General features: G+C 41.4%; 2 protein-coding genes across 4 annotated transcripts in view; one reads left to right on the top strand and one right to left on the bottom strand.

Annotated features, from left to right (window-relative positions):
- The window catches only part of LOC109909368 (limbic system-associated membrane protein), a 1,000,013-nt gene extending 990,546 nt beyond the window's left edge, over positions 1–9,467 (top strand). For all 3 annotated transcript variants that reach the window (XM_031795984.1, XM_031795983.1, XM_031795985.1), the window contains 2 exons: positions 5,638–5,786; positions 6,181–9,467. In XM_031795984.1, the coding sequence (XP_031651844.1) occupies positions 5,638–5,786; positions 6,181–6,278 (247 nt within the window). In that variant the 3' untranslated portion in view covers positions 6,279–9,467. The remainder of the gene's footprint in view (positions 1–5,637; positions 5,787–6,180) is intronic.
- A 1,252-nt stretch (positions 9,468–10,719) lies between these two features.
- Positions 10,720–20,996, bottom strand: LOC109909569 (neuromodulin). The gene is made up of 3 exons (XM_020508587.2): positions 20,582–20,996; positions 14,488–15,133; positions 10,720–11,559 (listed from the first exon to the last, which is right to left on the bottom strand). The coding sequence occupies exons 1-3, from the start codon at positions 20,609–20,611 to the stop codon at positions 11,480–11,482; spliced, it is 756 nt and encodes a 251-aa protein (XP_020364176.1). The 5' UTR covers positions 20,612–20,996; the 3' UTR covers positions 10,720–11,479.
- Positions 20,997–21,552: the final 556 nt, after the last annotated feature.

The raw sequence follows: 21,552 nt of genomic DNA, 5'->3' as shown, positions 1-21,552 counted from the left end.
GTGGGTCTAAGGTTTCTGGGATAATGGTGTTGATGTGAAACATGAGCAGCCTTTCAAAGCTTTTCATCGCTACAGACGTGAGTGCTATGGGTCGGTAGTCATTTAGGCAGGTCACCTTAGTGTTCTTGAGCATAAATGCAGCAGTTCTGCAACATCTTTAATTGAGCCTCTCATTCTCCTTAATTCCCGGCCTCATATACAGATGAACTGTATAGGAAGCTCAGGGACATGTCGTCTGGACACTGGACAGCCAATAAATTAGAAGAGGCAGGGCTCAAGGGCCTTGAACAACAACAAAAAACAATTTTTTGTTCATACTGGTGAACCGTTTGAGTTGTGTGGTTGCAATATCAACAGTCCCTTATCTCTGGTATATCTTGGCATGCGTCATTCCAGACTAAGTTTAAATTGTGTGCAGCACAATGGACATACACTGGGTGCATGAACACCTGCTCTTTCCTTGACATAGACTGACCAGGTGAATCGAGGTGAAAGCTATGATCACTTATTGATGTCACTTGTCAAATACACTTCAATCAGTGTAGATTAAGGGAAGGAGAAAGGCGGGTTAAAGAAGGAATTTTAAGCCTCGAGACAATTGGGACATGGATTGTGTATGTGTGCCATTCAGAGGCTGAATGGGCAAGACTAAAGATTTACTGTAAGTGCCTTTGAATGGGGTATGGCAGTAGGTGGCAGGCGCACCTGTTCATGTCCAGAACTGCAACACTGCTGGGTCTTTTCACACACTCCCGTGTGTATCAAGAATAGTCCACCACTCAAAGGACATCCAGCCAACTTGACACAACTGTGGGAAGCTTTGGAGTCAACATGGGCCAGCATCCCTGTGGAACGCTTTTGGCACCTTGTAGAGTCCATGCCCCAACGAATTGAGGCTGTTCTGAGGGCAAAAGGTGTGTATGTGTGGGGGGGGGGGTGCAACTCAATATTAGGAAGGGGTTCGTAATGTTTTGTACACTCAGTGTATATTGCACTATGTCTCAGGAAAGACTATTTGGGGTGGCAGTACTCAGTATAGAAAACTGTCAGGCCGTAACCTGGACCTACAGGCCGTGGTGAAAGCATGTGCACACAAAAAAAGGGGAACTTCAGGAGACCAGGTGAGTCTCTCAAGTTGGATTTCATTTACTTTGAATATTTCGGCCCATTTATGTAGGCTATAATTTATCCTCTAACCGACTACTTTTTTCCTCATTGCAGCTATAGATAGTACACTGCGTAATGGAATAATCCCTAGTAAGTGAGTGTTTTGAGGGTAGACAATGTACTATTTGGTATTAATAGACTACAACTGGAAGAGAGCAGGATGACGGCTCAGTTTATGCAGGTTCAGGCACCCTATAAAGGACAGCTGTATATTTAAAAAAATCAATTGGTAGCTGATTAGTATTCTGTTGTATCTAAAATGTATTTGACAAATCTGCAATGTTTGAATTTCCAACTTTAATTACTGAAAGAGTGACACCGTGTATATCTTTGTGAAATGTTAGGCTTAACCTTGAGAAAATGATGACCAAAATAGGCCTACCATTAAACATGTATCCATTAGCTAAAGCAAAGGTGTGCCCTGGTTCCATAGAAAGCCTATCATCGATTCGACAGGCATGCAGCCGCGTAGACATGTTGCAATTTCAGCACCATGGACAGCGATCGGTAGTCTACTTTGTGAGTGGCTGTCTGGCTGACACATTTGATTATTATAACGCAAACCTTACAGGGGGGCCCAGAGAAACTGCATTACATCAGTGACTTACTGTTAGCTGTTTTATCATGTATTTCCACAGAGGTTTTTTTTGTGTAACACAGCTTCGAGACAACATTTTTTTTTTGTGTTCCCTCCTCGGTGTCCATTAGCTACGGAAGTGTCGTTGTTCAGATACTGTAAATATGCATCGCAAAATACCTCTGTGTAAGTGTATCATTTGTGAAATTGTTTTGGGATGATAATTAAATGGAGTGTTAAAGATTTCCAAAACCACATCACAAGGGTCAGGGCTCTTAACATATTTCCCCCGCACGACAAATAGGTTTGTGAATGGACTGTAAGGCACTAGCATTACTGTACATGAATGGGAAAAGTTTTAATTAGAAGGGAGAGTATACCTTCTTGTCAAAATGTTATGGCTAGTAAAGAATTGTGTATATTCACTAATGAATCAGCTAGCACACAGGGTCAAACCACAAACCAAAATCCAAATAACCAAGCCTTCCAAGACGTTACAGAAGCAATAGTCCACAGAGGAAAAATACAAAATCCCCTAAACAAGTCTTTGTGAATGTTCTCACTTATATGGAGTTGAGAAAACTCGTCTTTTAAACTACAACGAGTTTCTTGGTTACGAACATTTCTGACCACAACATTACAGTCAAGATGGCTTCCTTCTGACACACCCATTCAAACCAGGAAGTGACTATGGGTGTGGCCAGGGAGTGACCGGGCGGAGCCCACAGCCTATACACATCTCAAAGAACCATGGAACCTTGCGGGTTACAATGTTACTGTAGTTGTTTTGTTCCCCTGAATTCCTGGCTTGGTTATTTCTTGAGATAAATCCACATCTCAGGGCCACCTGTTTTTGTGGATCCAGCTATATGCCACAATTGAAAATGAATGGAAAAGATAAGCACCATATAATATCCAGATCTGCTCTGCTTGTCTTTTCATTTGGGGTTGAGTAATATAGCTGGATCTAAACAGCCAATGGCATGTGGACTCGTCTTCACATTAGACTACCTTTCAGGTCAGAAAACATCTGCCAAACTTTGAATTCAAACTCTAATACCTTTAAGTGCCCTTCCTTTACCTCTGCAAGTTATTCATTTATCTCCTTCAACGACTTCCTTGATGTAATACAATACCATCATTTCAAATAATGCTTGGTCAGTAGATTTTATGTCTTGTCTTTAACGATTAATTTAGTGTACCTTATCAAGCATATTTACTTCCACTCTGCAAGAGGCCTGTTCCTCGACTTGTTTTCTGTAATTCCCTTTAACCTTACCAGCACTGACCTCGTCATGACTGCCCACCACTGCTGTTACGTTTGAACTACTTTACCACCGAGATCTCCACACCATCTCCCAGTAGCATCTGATGTACAGGAATCCTCTAGTGCTTATTGATACTGCAGCAATTAGCATTTCCCAAGACTGACCCGCTCGTCCTAATCCTCTGCTGGGGATTCTGAGGCTCATTACTGTTGCTGCGGCTTGGTCCTTTGATCTGGAACCTCCCGGTCCTCTATTAGTCTCTAGTTTCTGGCACCTCCCCTGTACGATGCCGCATGAACTTCTTCAGGGAAGAGGAGGGTGGTACAGTATAGCCTGGTTAACCCAGACTGAACACTGTACTCACTCATTGTGAACTGAAACACAGAACCTGATATTCCCACAATGTTGAATATGGGGAAGCGTTTTTGTTTCTCCCCATCAACATGAGTTGCTGTCTCAACCCACTTGGCAACATTTTCCATTTTCCCTGCCACGTGCAACGTCTTGTTGATTTCCTTTATCAACAGCCTGTAGACATCCTACTTCTGTCACTCACCGTTTCCTGTAATAGCCTACTTTAGATGCACCCACATGCCAACTCGAGAGGCGGCGAATGAGATGAGTCTGCCTGATTGTTTGACACATTCCCGTTCAAACCAGTTTCTGTACCTTTTGCCCCATTTCAGTACATGAATCAAATCTGTCCTTCTGTTAAAAAATGGTTGTGACTTCTTAAAGTGAATATGTCATTTAAAAGACATGTGCTGCCATCTACCAGTGGAAGATGATGGTGCAATGAACTAGGTCTTATTTGGATCCCTTCCCTGGATGCTTCAGACTTCACACAGTTGCTTATGACGTGACCGTAGCTGGAAATGTTGTATTCCATGCTTGCTCAACCAGGACTCAGGGGAAGACGTAACATTGTAAACGTAAATCTGTCTCCCTCCATTTAGTATGATACAGTGGGGCAAAAAAGAAGATTAGTTTCCACCATAATTTGCAAATAAATTCATGAAAAATTCTACAATGTGATTTTCTGGATTGTTTTCTTCTCATTTTGTCTGTCATAGTTGAAGTGTACCTATGATGAAAATTACAGGCCTCTCTCATCTTTTTAAGTGGGAGAACGTACACAATTGGTGGCTGACTAAATACTTTTTTGCCCCACTGTAAGTTACAAATTCCAATTTTTTGTGACTAACGTTAGCTAGGTTAGGGGTTAGGCTGAAGGTTTAAAGTTAGGGCTACTGTTAGGAGTTAGATTAAAGGGTTTGGGGAAGGGTTAGTTAACATGCTAAGTTGTTGCAAAGTAGCTAAAAAGTAGTAAGTAGTTGCAAAGTTGCTATTTGCAAAAGTTGAGATTTCAACAAGCAACCTTTGGATTTCTAGACATTTGCGTTCTATGCCAATCCTTCCACCCCTCCCTCCTTTCGTTTTTGCCTTAAGTAACTTTCTGTCTTATACCATACCAAACGTAACATATCATACTAAAAGTTACCACGATGTTACGTATAGTTTATGAGACCAAGCTGTGCTGCTAGAACCAAACACAATCATCTAACTGCATGCATGTGCTCTGAAATATCACCTGGCCCAAGTTTGATATTTCGGTCTAATATAATTTTCCACACGAACCACATGTATTCATTGGCCTTATTATCACCGGTGGTGTGAACGGTCCCCACCCAAGGTGTCCCTCTAAGGAGGATCTCAGCACTTTCTCAACTTTCTGTTTCCCCCCCATCAGATTATGCCGTCTCATGATGTGCACTCACTTTCCTTTTTATGCAAATGCTTTATACTACCGTGTGTCAGCACAAACCCACTGCCCCCTTACATCAGTCTCAGCTATCCTAGCACATTCAAATGTTAAAGATGGGATCAGTTTGAAGCCCTTCATACATTACCTCAAGTGTGCCTTTACAATGTATTATACACTGAGTATACCAAACACCTTCCTTTTACCCTGAGAACAGCCTCAATTCATCGGAGCATGGACTCTACAAGGTGTCGAATGCGTTCCACAGGGATGCTGGCCCAAGTTGACAATGCTTCCCACAGTTGTGTCAAGTTAGCTGGATGTCCTTTGGGTGGTGGACTATTGTTGATACACACAGGAAACTGTTGAGCGTTTTTTTTTTTACCGCAGCGTTGCAGTTCTTGACACAAACTGGTACTCCTGGCACCTACTACCATACCTCGTTCAAAGGCACTTAAATCTTTTGTCTTGCCCATTCACCATTTGAAAGGCATTCACACACAATCCATGTCTCAATTGTCTCAAGGCTTAAAAATCCTTGTTTAACCCGTCTCCTCCCCTTCATCTACACTGATTTGAAGTGGATTTTAACAAGTGACATCAACAAGGGATCATTAGCTTTCACTTGGATTCACCTGGCCAGTCTATGTCAAGGAAATAGTGTACTGCTGTGTCTACTCAATGTCAATAGACTCTATGATAAGGCAAACCAATGTTATCATAAATCATTATTTGTATGTTAATATATGAGAGGAACTGTGTACTGTATGTATTCTGAAGACAAAAGTAGCAGACAAATCAGATGTCGTGAGTTTTATGCATAGTGTGCTATAATGCCTAACATGATGTGCCGTCTTGTCCAGGCTATCCAACGCCCAGGGAATCAGCATCCAGATCGTAGGGACCACAACTGTCCTGATGATCTCCAACGTAACAGAGGAGGACTATGGAAACTACACATGTGTTGCAACCAACAAACTCGGGATCCAAAATGCTAGTCTCTTCCTTTATAGTAAGTGACTTTGAAATAGTATGCAGTCCCCCAAAATCTCGTAGTTAAATGTCTCTGACATTAGACACTTTAGACAATGTTACAAATTCTAGGCCCTATTCCGTTCAGGTGTGGGCCTAGAAAATGACCTGTTACATGGTCTGACCACCAGATGTCACTCACGGCACACAAATGAATTCCTGTAGTGTCATAGCAACAGTACCGATACTCAGACAGGGACCTGTTAGGCATAACAGTTGATACATTTACACATTATTACATCACATAGAAGTGAATATATTAAATTAAACATCAACAAAACAAATATATTAGTCTTTAACCTCTCTTTTTCTCCCTCCCTCCCTCCCTCCCTCCCTCCCTCCCTCCCTCCCTCCCTCCCTCCCTCCCTCCCCAGGACCTGGTACGGGCCGAGACATCAACGGCTCCGCCTGCCTTTCCCAGTCACTGTGGCTCCTCCTGGCCTCCATCACCTGCCTTCTCTTCAAGTGTTAATCACACCACCAACCTACCATTGTTATTACCTACCCAGTTATTACATTGAGACTGTTTGCGTAATGTAACACAAATCCTGACGTGCCCCGATGCACCAAACTAGATAATAAGAAGATAGAATGGGCTTATCAATAAGTTTTAGTAACAAAAAAAATATGAAATGGAGACAATGGAACAAACACTGCTTTTTCTAAGAAACATTTATTGCAATTTTAACATGCTGAAGTCTTGCTTTTCCGCTGTCATTACTCTTGTTTCGGTTGGGGTGTGGTTCATTGTATTTCGTCCAAATGAATACGTAAGTCTAAACCTCCAAGTGGCAGGGATTTCAGGTCAAGTACAACAATCATGGATATCTGCGAGAAGCACTGAGACATTCAAGTTACTGTTCCTTTCCTAATGGCATTTTACTGTATTGTTAAACGAAAAGGTCATTGTAACCAGTGCATTATCAGACATCATGAACTGGGTGATTCGAGCCCTGAATCCTGATTGGCCGGCAGCCGTGGTATATCAGACCATATACCACAAAACATGTATTTTTACTTCTCTAATTACATTGGTAACCAGTTTATAAAGCAATAAGGCACCTCGGGGGTTTGTGGTATATGGCCAATATACCACGGCTAAGGGCTGTATCCAGGCACTCCACTTCGTGCGTAAGAACAGCCCTTAGCCGTGGTATATTGGCCATATACCACACCCCCTCGTGCCGTATTGCTTAAATAATATGCCAATATCTGTCCAAAAATCGAAATTAAATAAATATAAAACAAAACAATAGATTTTAAACAGTTTATAATACACATTATGTCAAAGCCAACACACTCCAGTCAACATTGCATAAAAACAGTAGAACATGCAATGTTATACTTGGTATACCTAATTTCAATAGTGAAGTGATCATGACCGGGTGCAAATAGCCTCAGCTACATTAGATACATGGCTTGCTGCCTCTAAATTAACTGCCTCATTTTTGGATGCATCAAAGGATGAGGATGCTCAATAACTGTGGACTAGCATGAGGTAAGCTTTGGTGAACTACTCTTTGCAAAACCCTCATAGAAACGCTTAAAATGTGTATTCATTCTTTATGTCGAAAAAGAAGACCTACTTTCAGGACCTTCTTCAAACAAAACATAGGTAATATTGATGCGTTACTGTATATAATTTTAAAAAAAATTAAAAAAATAAGTATTTCTCTATATGATAAAAATAACTTGTTCCACCACTGTAACAAGAAAAATAGTCATTATTGTTGCAGCGTATGTTGTTTGTATGATTACAAGCCACCTATATGCTGTTCAGTTTCTCTATGGCAAACTGTATTTAGCTTCAGAAATGGCCTGCCATATTAGCTTTTATCTTGTCATCGTTCTCCATTTAATTTTGAGCTACAACAGTTATACTGCTGGAATTTGGACATGAATGACGTGCTTTTCTTTTCTGTGTGTGTGTGTGTGTGTCTTTTCATAATGACATATGGAAATTCATAATTTATGGATTTATTTTAAATCATTTCTGTTAATGGTGTATATACTTGAATCCAATGTCCTTATATATAAAGACAAATTGAATATGTCCATGTTTCTAAATAGGTCTGTAATTTGTTGATAATTAACTTGTAGTGTTCCAATGGAAGCAGCCCTTTGCACCATGCAAGTAAAGACCACTAGAGATCAATGTTTTTAAAAGGGTTTAATCAGGTCAAGCTAGTACATTTATTGTACCTTTCCAACTAAATTGTCATTTTTTGTTGTCTTTGAGTAGGGTACGTAGATGTATTTGGTTTCTATAATGAAAGCTCATTGGAGAGTGACCGTGATCGGAATGCCAAAATTACAACAAAGGCCAACAAAACAGCTAGGTCTCTTGATGACAGTGTCTACTGCTATTTGTCAAGTCAGTGTGTTCACAAAACCAACCTGTAATGTAAGCTATGCTCTCTGAAATCTCATCATCGTTTAAAAAAACTCCACTGAATTCATACTGCTTTGGAACCGTGACTGTAAGGTAGTTGTCCATCTAAGCAGTCAGAGTTCTTTGCTCGAAAACAGACTCGCTGTATGTTAGCCTTAGTGCTATCCTGAGAATCTAACTGTGTGTCATCTCTGTAGTTTCAATTACCCATAAAACAATGGACGCTAGGCCTACTGTACATCCTGCCTCTGGACGATAGTTTGTTAACAAAATAATCTGATTAAGAAATGAATAATCTGTCTGTTCACTTTAATAAAGGGGTATGTATTATAATTTGATGGGAAGAGTTTTTACATGTCTGAATGGAAAGGCTTGTGGACTAGAATACGGTGCTGTACCTGTCTGCCTGGCAAAGCTAAAGCACTGGGGAAAGCAGTGGTCCGGTCTTGCACTGATTGACAGTCTCCCCAGCCAGTGAGCCATCAGACGTTCAGCTGAAGTCTTTCCCAAGAGGAGGGGTCTCACCTGACTGCACTGTACCCTGCCTGTATATACAGTCCCTGATCCCTTATGACTAAGACCTTGGGACTGATGTGTCTCTAGATTCTTACTAATAATGAACATTGCATCCCATCGCTGTATAAATTTGGCTTGTGTGTGTGTGTGTGTGTGTGTGTGTGTGTGTGTGTGTGTGTGCACACCCTGTTGAGTTACTTTGGCTTGTTTTAAGCCATTGAAAGAGATACATGCGCCATGGATCACCAGTCATGTACGTTGGCCACACGTCTATCCATCCCACCAAGCTCTGGTTACATGTGTAACCCACCATCTTATGATTTACCTCACCTGTATATAAACTGTTTTTAGAATATATTTAAGCTGAGTCTATCCCTAAATTCACGTTGTTGATAATTACCCATTGTAGGACACAGAGGAATGTCACATTTGTACTTCCCTTTGTCATAAGAATGGAATTCCTAGACAATTATACAATCATTACACAGCAATGTCCTGTTTTTCTATTTCCTTTGATTTATGGTAACGTTTGTTTGCGATTGGTTTCTAAAAATGGTATGTAAAAGGTATACAAGAGAAATTTTCAACACAAAATACATTTGTTTGAATTCAGTGTTCTGTATTTGAATGTGGATTGAGATGTCGACGAGTAATCTTTTTGGAGAACGCTTGAAACACAGTATCTTCCTGGTACAATTGTGTTTATCACCATGTAACATGCAAATAAAAGAATATACGTATTGTTAATTCTCATTGGGAGATTTGTGTCCTATACTATACATTTCTGGAGTGCTTGAAAAACTATAAATCTGTTTTGGAAAAGGAGAGGGGTTTCTATGATGCTTTCTAGCCAGTTAACTCTGGACATAGGAAATTACACTAACAAAGCGATCTGAACAGTGAGATCCCAGTCATTTGCATTGTCTCACGAAATTATAGCCTTTATAGAAGGAAAGGGGACGTTATATGTGGACACTGATAAATGGATGGAGTCAATTCATTTTCTATGAACCTTTTGCGTTTTTATCTAACTTTTAAACCTCGAGGCCCCATTTGAGGTAAAGACGACTCAGGAGGAGGGGGTAGGGGCGTTACATTGACCCAAAGTTGCAAAGTAGCTTTTAAAGTGTAGTGATAGGGTTGTAGCCAAATTTGAAGTTCAATTCTTGAATTCACTCATGAAGTCGAGAATTAGCATTGAATTAAATTCGTATTGTAAAAACATTGAATCTTTGGAATTGAATTGGAATCGTATATTTACCAGTTAATCGTATGTTTTAAGATTGGTTTTGAATCATTTCAACCTGTATTCCAGTATTAGCTAGGCTGTCTGAACAGTGATATAATCAGCCTGAGGGAATAGAAGCTATAACGCTGAAACTCTGCAATAAGGATATAATCGAGACCCAAAAGTATAGCATTTGTTACTAATAAGCTAATTGCTGGGTAATGTTTCATACCAGGGATTCGATTCAGTATATAGTACTGAAGAGCTGCTATACAACGTAATAGAAATGTAAAGCCCGAGTTAGTGGACTGCTTTCACAGTAAACACTGCATTGGTAAACACGATCGGAAATGATCTAGAAATTTCAATCACACTATAGTGGTGTACTTCAGCAATACGGATTGAATCGAGACCCAGGCGGCAGGGTAGCCTAGTGGTTAGAGTGTTGTACTAGTAACCGGAAGGTTGCAAGTTCAAATCCCCGAGCTGACAAGGTACAAATCTGTTGTTCTGCCCCTGAACAGGCAGTTAACCCACTGTTCCTAGGCCGTCATTGTAAATAAGAATTTGTTCTTAACTGACTTGCCTAGTTAAATAAAGGTTAAAAAAAATTAAAAGCCCTAAGCTTCAGGTGCTATTACACTCCACTAGATGTCTCTAGATCTCATTAATAATAATACTATTATACTCTAATTCGGGGTTTATGTGAAAGTGGCTTAGCATTAGCCTTCATTAGCAAAGGTTTTGTTTGGCAGGTGAAATATATTCCACAACTTATGATGGTAATTGGCACATTGCTTTATTTTGAAAACAGACATTGAAACCATTTTTTTATTTTTTCACAATTGAACTCCTCAGATTCAAACTGGACATTGCACTCACTGGGACATAGGAAACGTTTTTTAATTTTGTTTGTTTGATTTTCTTTTTAACATCAGTGCAAGAGTAATTCCAATTTATATCAAACTGTCATAACAACACCAAGGACATCAAAATGAAGCCACATTTTTTTTTGTATTGTGACTGAAAAGTTCCTCTCAGTGGAAGAGTTCCCATGCAACTTGTTAGATGGTTCATGCTAATCATGTACTTTGGAAGGGGGATTTTAGTTGTGGGGCCAACAACATTTATGTCATATTATTCATCATTTTCTGTAAAGTCCTCAAAATCCCCTCAGACCTGTTAGTTGTATAAGTGAGGAAGGAGAAGTACCGACTACTCAAAGAACGTAAACCAAGCTTGATAAACTCAAGCAGAATATGAAAATGTCCTGTCCAGCTTTCTAGGGTTTTGAAACTCAGTTCAAAACGTGGATACGTCCAACCATCGATTCAATCATGTAAGATACGGAACATACCCAAATCATAGCACTTATAGCTTGAGCCAAAAAAAGGCATGTTGGAAACTCCCCCAACGTAAGGAAATCATCGCCACACAAAAACATGACAAACAAATAAAAACGGACTGTCTTCACATTCAGAAGGAGAAGAGTCACCCTTTAAATTAATTTGTAATCATAGTAATTTTTTTCTCTATGTTAAACTTTCTCTTGGCCCTCCTTGGACTCCTGGTCTGCCTCTGCTGGGGCCTCAGCTGGTTGGGATTCTTCGGCAGCATCTGAAAGAAAGGAGAGAGAGAGAGAGAGAGAGAAAAAAACAATTGTGTGAGAAAATATTATTGATCAGTAAGTAATGTAAGCAGTGAGGTGGAGACCTGTTTATTCTCAGTGGACTGTGTGAAATACAGTGAACAAGAGGCTACAGAGACCCCGCTCTACAGCGACCCATCATAAAGAGCTCTGTAATATTCTTGTGGCTGTCACATTGTTATACTTCACTTAATACTTAACATACTTACAAAAAGACTTATTTTGCTGTTCCTTCCTCTCAGAACCTGCTAGGTGGGATTCCCAAGTCTAAATCTAAAGAAATCCACCCTGTTTTTAGTACAGCTGGCCAACATCGATGATTCCCTGTGAGACTTAAGCATAGATCTAAATCCGTTTTTTTTTTTACCCTTCAGAAATACATGTAATAGGCATCTGATTATGAAAAGAATCTGTTTTTGGAATTTGAAGTTTGTAGAAAGTTGGGGGAGGAACATTGCAAAAGTGCAACATTGGGCTTCAATGGAAGCAAAAACGTGTTGTAAGAAAACTGAAATGATATTAAAATCACATCAAAACGGATCCAAAACATTTACATGTTTAATGGTATATTAAACTAAACTAATGGTATATTAAACTAAACTAATGGTATATTAAACTAAACGAATGGTATATTAAACTAAACGAATGGTATATTAAACTAAATGAATGGTATATTCAACTAAACTAATGGTATACTCAACTAAACTAATGGTATATTAAACTAAACTAATGGTATATTAAACTAAACTAATGGTATATTAAACTAAACTAATGGTATATTAAACTAAACTAATGGTATATTCAACTAAACCAATGGTATATTCAACTAAACTAATGGTATATTCAACTAAACGAATGGTATATTAAACTAAACGAATGGTATATTAAACTAAACGAATGGTATATTAAATTAAGTCCTATTGATCGACTTGACCAATTCAAATTCTTGTGTTTAATTATCAAAAACAGGATCAACTATTTTGGGGGTTTTCAATGTATAACATAACATATTTGGTTGTCCTTTCTGGGTTGTTTTGGAGAGATTACTCATCTTTCTTCTTTATCATAAAATGAATGGTCATCAATGGCAGTATTCTCTTAATATATATATTCTTTTGATGTGTAGAAGGGACATCAAAGTTACTCCTGAAGTATTTGGTTGTCCTTATTATTTGCAGATAGATCTTGGAAGGGAAACAATGTTCTGGCAACCCTTCAAGCCTAATGTTGCATTTTTGCAGCACTTACAAAATGACATCTAGCTCAGAATGTTTTTTTCTACATATATTTTTTATACATACTCACTACATCTTAAAGAATACAGGAAATATATTAAGTCGTGTACTTGCATGGATGGCTACAACATACTGCTTGTGTAGGTGACCAGTGTGGTCTCAGACGAATGGACCATTTATAATGTTTCAGAGGCTCCTGCCACAATAATCATACCAACACAAAAACAATACTACTAAGAGATGCACTGTGTTGTGTTTGGCATAATTGTTTAGAACCTGTATAAGATGCAATTTAGGGAAAATATTTTTGGGCAAAATTGGGTCTCACAGGTTTAAGATTTATTTTTACTATGATTATTTTCACTATGACCTTTAGAAGTTGTTTTCAATCAAAGCTATTGTCCTCATTTCACGGAGGTAGTGATGTCATCCCGACTGCATTGACTTTAATCATCAGCATGACATCATCTTCGCTGGTCATCCTCTGGGAATCAGAGATGGAGCTAGACTTGTGTATGTGACTCATGATAGATGACTCACACAGCACTTAGTATTCTCCGGCACTCAATGGGCAGGTTTCAGGTAAGGGAGTGGTAAACCATGCAATCACTGTGAAAATATATACATTTCAACCCATCCTAGAAGATGAGCTAATGTAATATTTATTCCAATTTCTCTCTCTGGGGATCAATAAAGTTGATTCCGTCATTCATTAACTCTTCATTAAAGTCTCCATCAATAATATTTCTGCGAAAAGTCTTGTTTCATTGTGTATAGACCCTGAACATTCCGGACAGATAATATAAACACCTCCACTGCTACACATTTTGTTTTTCTCATTATAGTTGAGCACCCCTCCTTTCCTTTGTTTTTGCAGAAGCACAAAGGACCATCCGGACTCCACTAAAATATTGAATTTAATTTGCACTATATCCTTTACATTGGTCTTTATGACCTACATGTGTCTAGTGCTTCATATGATGGTTAGCCATTCAGGTCTTGCTTGTCTTCACGGTCTGCTGGTTTCAGTCTTAATTGACCAGTCTAAGTAATTTATCATTCACCAGTTTAAGTCATTTAACATTCGGTAAGTCTAAAAACCATGGCCAGATATTCCAGGTCTACACCACGTAGAACGTGTAACTATGACAACCTGCAGACAGTGTAGCCTCTATGACCTAGTTTCTCCCAGTCCTGTCTAAGATTGTGTCCCAAATGGCAGCATTGTACCCTATAAAGTGCACTACTTTTGACCGGGGCCCATGGGGTTCCGGTCAAAAGCAGTGCACTACGTAGGGAATAGGGTGCCATTCAGGACTCAAACATTGATCCTCCTGTAGAGGATTCTGCACATATTCCATTAGGTAGGCTACATCATACAGTCTGGGACTGGAACAAGATAACCTACTGAGCCTTTCCCCTTTTCTGTCATACTGTTTAATCTAAGCTAATATAACCAATCAAAGATCATGTAAAGAGATTATGAGTAACATCTTGACATGTCATTTTGTACATTTGGCTCCCGGACAATTGTATTATTAATAATAAATGTATTATTCAAGCTATTGTGTAAACTATTTGGTTTGTGTTGTATTTGTAGCCTATTTCTAAGCTCATCTACATGGATGGGCATCTCAGAGACTGGGTTACAATAAGGCCTACCTTTTTTGTCTTGTGTTTGGTGAGGCTCCTCCTTATCAGCCGTCTCACTGACAGTAGCAGCAGGCACGTCGGCTTGTTTGGACTCCTCCTGGACAGCACCACCCTCCACGCTCTTTTCAGCACAATCAGTGGAGGGGATTTGGGCAGAAACCGGAGCTTCACTGCTGTCCACCTCTTTGGGCTTCTCCTTGGTGTTGCTGGGCTCTGCCTTGGCTTCCTCTTTGGGAGGCTCTGAAGGCGCCGCCGCTGCAGTGGGAGAGGCTGCTGCTGTCACAGGCGAGGTGGCTGCGGCTACGGGAGAGGTGGCGACAGGGGCAGGAGAGTTTGCTGGCTTTTCTGAGATGGGGCTTTTGGCTTGGCTTGTCTCCTCCTCTTTAACATCAGTGGGGTCTTTTTCCTCCGCAGCCTGCTCAGTCGCAGGGGGGATGTCTTCCTTCTTCTCCTCCTCTCCGTCTGCCACCTCCTTCGCCGCCTCCTCTGGGACAGCTGGACTGGCCTCCTCATCCTCCTCTCCATCTTTCATTTTTTTCCGGAGTATGTGTCCACGAAAGCTGGCCTGGATTTTGGTGGCCGCCTTGTGGGCTTTGTCCTCTGGTTTCTTCTCATCCTGCTTGATTTCCTGGTCAGCCTCTTCATTCTTCTCAACCTTGGGAAAAGAGACAGGACGTCAAGAAGTGATGAGCATATCTAACTAACAAGAATGTCAATTGCCTCTTCAAAGAACCAAACAGGTACCCTTCCGGTGACCTACTGAACCCTTAGAAAGCTGTTGCATCCCATCCTCATGGCTGAATGCGAAAGGTCTCCAGTGAAGTGATATCAGAGGCCCATACTCAATGGGCCTGCCAAATAGTGAGTGACAGTAACTATTGTTTAGCCCTTCTCTATCAACGTCCATCCAGTAGCTCCTCTTATCGTGGCAGATGAACAGGTCGCATTCCACTGTGGTGAACGCCATTGGATGTCGTTCACATACAATCCCAATGGTTCTGAAGAAGAACACTTCCAAAAGGCATCTCCAACAACACATCCCACCAACATACCCACCCACCCACAATAGACACTAGGTTATATGTAGAATTAAGGGAAATGAAGGTAGAATAAAAGGTGGATTGTTCAAGGCAGAAGGAGGTACAGTCCGAGCAGGCGGTGAGAGTGGGATGTAGATCTGAGCGGGGTTGTTCAGGTTTGGGTTGTAAGAAGTTGGTGGTTATGACTGGAGTAGAGTTTAGGAAAAGATGAGGAATAGGAGTGGGATAGGTGTTGAAGCCTGTACAGAGCGCCAAGATGTTACCTTTTATACAGTATCTGGATCCATAGCTGGAGTGGTCCATCAAATAGAGGGCTGTGTTATGATTCTTATAAATCTAATGAAAAAGAAATGAAGTGAAAATAAGGGAAATGAACAATGTTGAAATTGACAAAAGGGTAAAATAATGATCATTACATTCAAAATGAATGAATAAATAAACAGATCGTATTGATTTGAATTACGCATTTGTCTCAAAACAGACAAATGATGTTAATCTGAAAATAATAGCGGGAACTAATGTAACGCGAACATAACAGGCAGTGTGGCCTGAACTAAATCCATGATGTAGCTTTACATGTCTTTCACGATGTTACCCAATGTGATGTTTTCACCAGGGGTCCTTGCTTCTTGTTACAAACACATTTGTGGGTCTCGTTGCGTAATAAAGCAAAAAGTGCTGCATGTGGATCAGTTATGTTTTGATGATTCATCTCATTTCCAATTAGCATTTGTTTTGCTATGTTTTTAGATACTGCCATCAGTTACTATCATTATGTTGAATGCCACTTGAAATATCATAGTCACAATAACATAAATTTTGTTATTATTACTATGATATTCAAAATGGCGTACATCGTTGTTTAATTACTAGATTCCTGGAGGCTGCGTTGTGGATCCATCTTTGGTTGCTACCTCGTCAAGATGCACCGCCATCCTCCCGTGAACGATCAAACGTTACCTTGACAACCAGAGTGCTGCGTGTAAGTCATCTGCTGTTTTTGGCCAGTGGTTCCAAACCAGGAGTACTAGGACCCGTGGGTACTTGGCCTGTCCACTGGGGGTACTTGAGAAGACTTATGAGACCATAGGCTTACAGGTGAAATGCACATGAGGGGTTATACAGTAACCCGAAAAAGGTTGAAAACTACTGGTTTAGGCTATGAAAGACTATATATCACCATGATTGACATTGCACCTGACCCCTTGGGAAAGCAGCCAATAGGAAACCATAAATCAGGGGATGGGCTGGCGGTTCCAACGGGGGGGGGGGGGGGGGGGGGGGGGGGGGGGGGGGGGGGGGGGGGGGGTGTGTGTGTGTGTGTGTGTGTGTGTGTGTGTGTGTGTGTGTGTGTGTGTGTGTGTGTGTGTGTGTGTGTGTGTGTGTGTGTGTGTGTGTGTGTGTGTGTGTGTGTGTGTGTGTGTGTGTGTGTGATGTTTAGGAGGAGAAGATGTTTTAATCACCTGCTACCAATAAATATATAACGTTTTTAAAGCCATGAAACTGTATTATTTTTTAATAATTGAGTGAACTGAAGAGCTTTTATAGCTAATGGAGTAGTGAGGTGTTATAGACTGTTCGTGTCTGGCACACCCTCACAGCCGTAATGGTACATTTAATATGAATGATCTCATAGGTGCTCACAATTGCCAAATTTTGGCCTAAGCACTTACTCAAACAGAAGGACTTTAAGAGATTAGGAAGGGCAAAAGGTAACCTAGCGAGGCACTGAGCAAGGCACTTGTCCTGCTTCTGGAAAAGAGCATCTACCAAAAATGTTTTTAGGGTCCCATGTGTTTCAGTTGGCGCTTGCAACACCAGGGCTGTAGGTTCAATTCCCACAGGGGGCCAGTGTGAAAAATGTATGCACTCACACTACTGTAAGTCACTCTGGATAAGAGCATCTAATAAACTGTAATTGTAAACTGTTTTGGGAATATGAGAGATTACATAATTTTGATATTGATGGGAAGATACTGTATTTCATTGTCCATTTGGGGATTTTAAATGAGTTTTGTTTGTTCAGTCAGGTAAATGTATTGAGATCACCTATACTTTTTTGAATAAGAGCATAGAACTCATTACATTGATTTTACAACAATTTTACCACAATCAATTGTAGCCTATTTACAGTATATTGTCCGTTCAACCCACAAAACAGTAAAGTCTACCTGCCATGTTATTAAGGTGGCTTCCCAAACTCGTGATGCAGACAAGTAATATGAATGGTAGGATGTCCAAGGCGATATATTTGCATATTTATGTCTGTTGTTGACCAATGAACCTACAGAAATGTAGAACATCCTTTTGAGAGACATATCAAAATGATATAATTGGACTTCAGGAAATGTCTTCCAACCAGATGTCTGGGGAGACAAGCCTATATCCCTTTTAAACCTCAATCACTGAAGACCTAAAAAGAACGGATGTTACAAAGCATTGACATGTCAATTGAAACCCAGACTCCTGAGACGGCTTCAGACAACCGTATTTAAACAACAGTCTGATTCCATTATGTCACTCTGTGCGTGATCTTTCCATTCATAAAAGGAGCATGTCTCAAAACGGTCTCCCAGGAACACGAGTTGCATTTGCCCTTTTTCGATAGCCGACTTCCTGTATATGATACACCACCAATAAGAGTCAGGCTACAGCATCTGAAAGACAAATGTGTACATCTCGGCCCCCCAGCCACTGTCCTTGGGTCGGCAACCCCGTGTGAACCACACCCCACGGTGGGTTTATGGATGGATCTTTCAAACGGTAGCCCGTCACCACCCCCCCCCCCCCCCCCCCCCCCCCCCATGTCAGACCACTTTGCCACAGGATGGGAATGAGACCGCTGCTCGCACAAATGCACTCGGTCGGTATGTGTCCTCTTTTTGTTCTTATTCACTCAAGCAGACGCTCCCTAGCTCCTCCACATCGATGAATGCAGAGTGCTGACGCAAGGACAGAAGTATGTTGACATGCAAATGAGGTAGGCTTACATTGCTCTTATCTCAGTAAACCAACACTAACATCTGTGTGTGTGTGTTTCAATTGAGCCAGTCGATGTATTAAAAAGATAGCTTGGCTCTAACACACCAACACTGAAACCAGACAGGGAGAGGGTCAAAAGGAAAGTCGGCCAAGAAATATATTGTCTGTCGACAGTATGTCGAGTAAATGTATATCCTTCAGTAAATCCCAGCATGATATATGTCTGGTTTTCTAGTGGATGGGGATGAGAAAGACCACAGAGGCAGGCAGGCAGGCAGACAGGCAGGGTTGAAGTCTGCAGCTGAATCTCCCCCATTCTCCCTGAGCTGCTACTACCCACTCACACAGCACCACACCCTTTCATCCAGCTGTCTCCTCTCCTCTCTCTCCTCCTGCAGGAGAGGGTGGGGGGGGGGGGGTTCAGGTGGAGGAGAATACATTCACCTATCCGCACAGCCCCATGCCTCTCCGACGCACGCCTTATTCCCAGGACGGTGAATTGATGAGTGTTGTACATGTTTTCGATGGCCCCAAGAGTGATGTTTGCAACCAGATAATACTCAATCATAATAGCCACCCTCATTTAATTAAATTAGTCTGCTCTCTCTCCCTTGAACAAAGGCTCCACAATCACGGCTGCTCTGACAGTGAGGGCTGGTGGCGCCCGTTGAAAAAGCCGGGTTGAGAGCAATCTCTCGTTGCACCATTTATATGCTTTCTGTTCATCTGTCTAAATCCCAGAGACTTCATTCATTCATTATCTAGTCCTCAAAAGCAGAAAGCAGAGAAAGGGCTGGATGCTGCATGGGAGGCGGTTTTCCCTGTGGCGAGCGTAGCGTACGATTCAGATAGCAGCATTGTGTGGAGATAGGGCTTAATGCAGTATTAAAGCTGTGTGTGTGTGAGAGAGAGAGAGAGAGAGAGAGAGATAGATAGAGAGAGAGAGAGAGATACAGAGAGAGAGAGAGAGAGAGAGATAGATAGAGAGAGAGACAGAGAGACAGAGAGAGAGAGATACAGAGAGAGAGAGAGAGAGAGAGAGAGAGAGAGAGAGAGGGTTGCCTCACCCACTTCAGTTTAATGTGCAGCCTGGCTGAGCTAAAATGACTCATACATGCTGACATTTAAGCAGCAATCAGGTGTTGATGGAATCCAGTGCTTTATTAAGAAGCCGATAAAATCCCGACTACTCTAGATAGCTTCTGCAGATAGATAGTTCTGTGCTAATGAAAAATACCTTCTGAGAGCTACTTACATCAAGGTACTATCTCATACTGTACACCTCCAAGACTCACCCGAGGATTCACAACACCTTCCTTTTCTGAGAAAGGAGCTCTCTGGTATGTATTCATCTGCCCCCCCCCCCTCACAACTATGCACCCATAAAAATGTGTAGACCTAATTGACACCATACACTTTTAACCCCAGAACCGTGCTAATCCCTTTAAGGTCCTCATTTATTCCCACGAGACACGGTAGCCAGAGGAGTTGAGTCTTAAGTCAGTGGATCCTTACCCCACCCTTTTTCCTCAAACATGTCTCTCTATCCTCCTGTTTCTTAGAGATAACACCGAAATAGGATATTTTTTTATTTTTTTGCGGCCAATTAGTGCATCAACTAAAAGCAGCCTTAAGGGCATAAGACAGTATTGTGCTCAATGGAGGTGGTATCCTCAGTCTTCATGTATCCCCTGATTACAGTACAAAGGTAATGCAATCACAGAAGGCAGCAAACAGGTGCATCAAGTGTCTATCAATACGTCTTTCAGTGTTTAAAGTAGTGGATCGATAATAGTATAAAAGAGCACAGCATCATGTTACAGGCTCATCTTACTGCTAGTACAGTGTGAGGTCTGGCAGCATCGTGGCTACACTCATTCAAACATAATCACATTAACAAGGCGTGTCCGTTTTGCATCCGAGACATCACTGAAGTCCCAGTGAGCCAAGAAGACAAAAAAAAATAGACAAGCATATCCTCAGATCAGTTACGGATGTAATTAGTCCAAAAGTGGAACATTTTAGCCAGATTTTTGAAAATGACAGCTATGAATGAGAGAATCTGTAAAGAAAGCAGTTACCGGTTTTGTTCTTCTTATGCAGCACAGCATACTTGTAATATCCTTTCTCTTTTCCCTTCTTTCTTTCCTTTTTGCCTTACACTTCTCTCTCACTCCCTCGCGCTCTTGCACACGCTCACTGGCTGTACCAACAGCTGAGTCGCCTAATGCTTTTACTCATCACAATTTGCACACACACTCACTGTCTGCCTGCTCGCGCCTCTCTCTGACTTGCTGGCTAACAATGACTACAAGCCCACCCTTTAAAACCCCTCCTTCCCTTCCCCTCCCTCTGTTCACGCCGACACCCCCTCCTTCTCTCTCTGTGATGAACCTATCCCCCTCTTCTCCCTCCCCCTCTCTCCTCCACAGGCGACCGGCATGCAGCCTTGCACTGGCGAGAGCTACAACCCCACCCTATACACGTCTCCTAGTGTGAATGACTGAATACATCCAATCTGTCAACAGACAATTCCCATTCTTCTGCTTTTCTCTCTTTTTTGAATTCCCTCCATACACTGGGGCGGTGGCCCTGTTGAATAGCTTTTATATTAAAGAGGGTATTTCCTGCTTAAATCCCACTCAGTCAGTGCAAGATCAATAAATAAGCCAAGCTCCAGTCTAAATTACCTATGCCAATTCCCTGTTCTGGCAGAGACACCAGCATGTTGCTGCCAATGAGGATGTGTGAAACAGAGTGATACTGCTTACACACCTCAATTTCTCTTCAGTGCTCTGTTCACATGGAAACACTACAAGCTCTCACAGTGGCGTGGTTATGAAGGAGAGGAGGAAGGCCGGGTGTGGCAGCAGCCAGGCTCCATTCCCTCCTCTCTGCCCAAATTTGCGCAGAATCTTCTGTGATGACCAGGCACAAAGCATGCTGTGGTGAGAGCCCCCACCCCCTCTTTGACCAGAGAGAGGGGGAGAGAGGAGGTGGAGAGAGGGAGTGGGGCAGATTCCAGACACACGAAGACAGGATCCAAGGGGCT

Source organism: Oncorhynchus kisutch, linkage group LG18, assembly GCF_002021735.2.
Source record: "Oncorhynchus kisutch isolate 150728-3 linkage group LG18, Okis_V2, whole genome shotgun sequence".
Lineage (NCBI taxonomy): Eukaryota > Metazoa > Chordata > Actinopteri > Salmoniformes > Salmonidae > Oncorhynchus > Oncorhynchus kisutch.
This window is presented reverse-complemented; position numbering and strand designations above follow the sequence as displayed.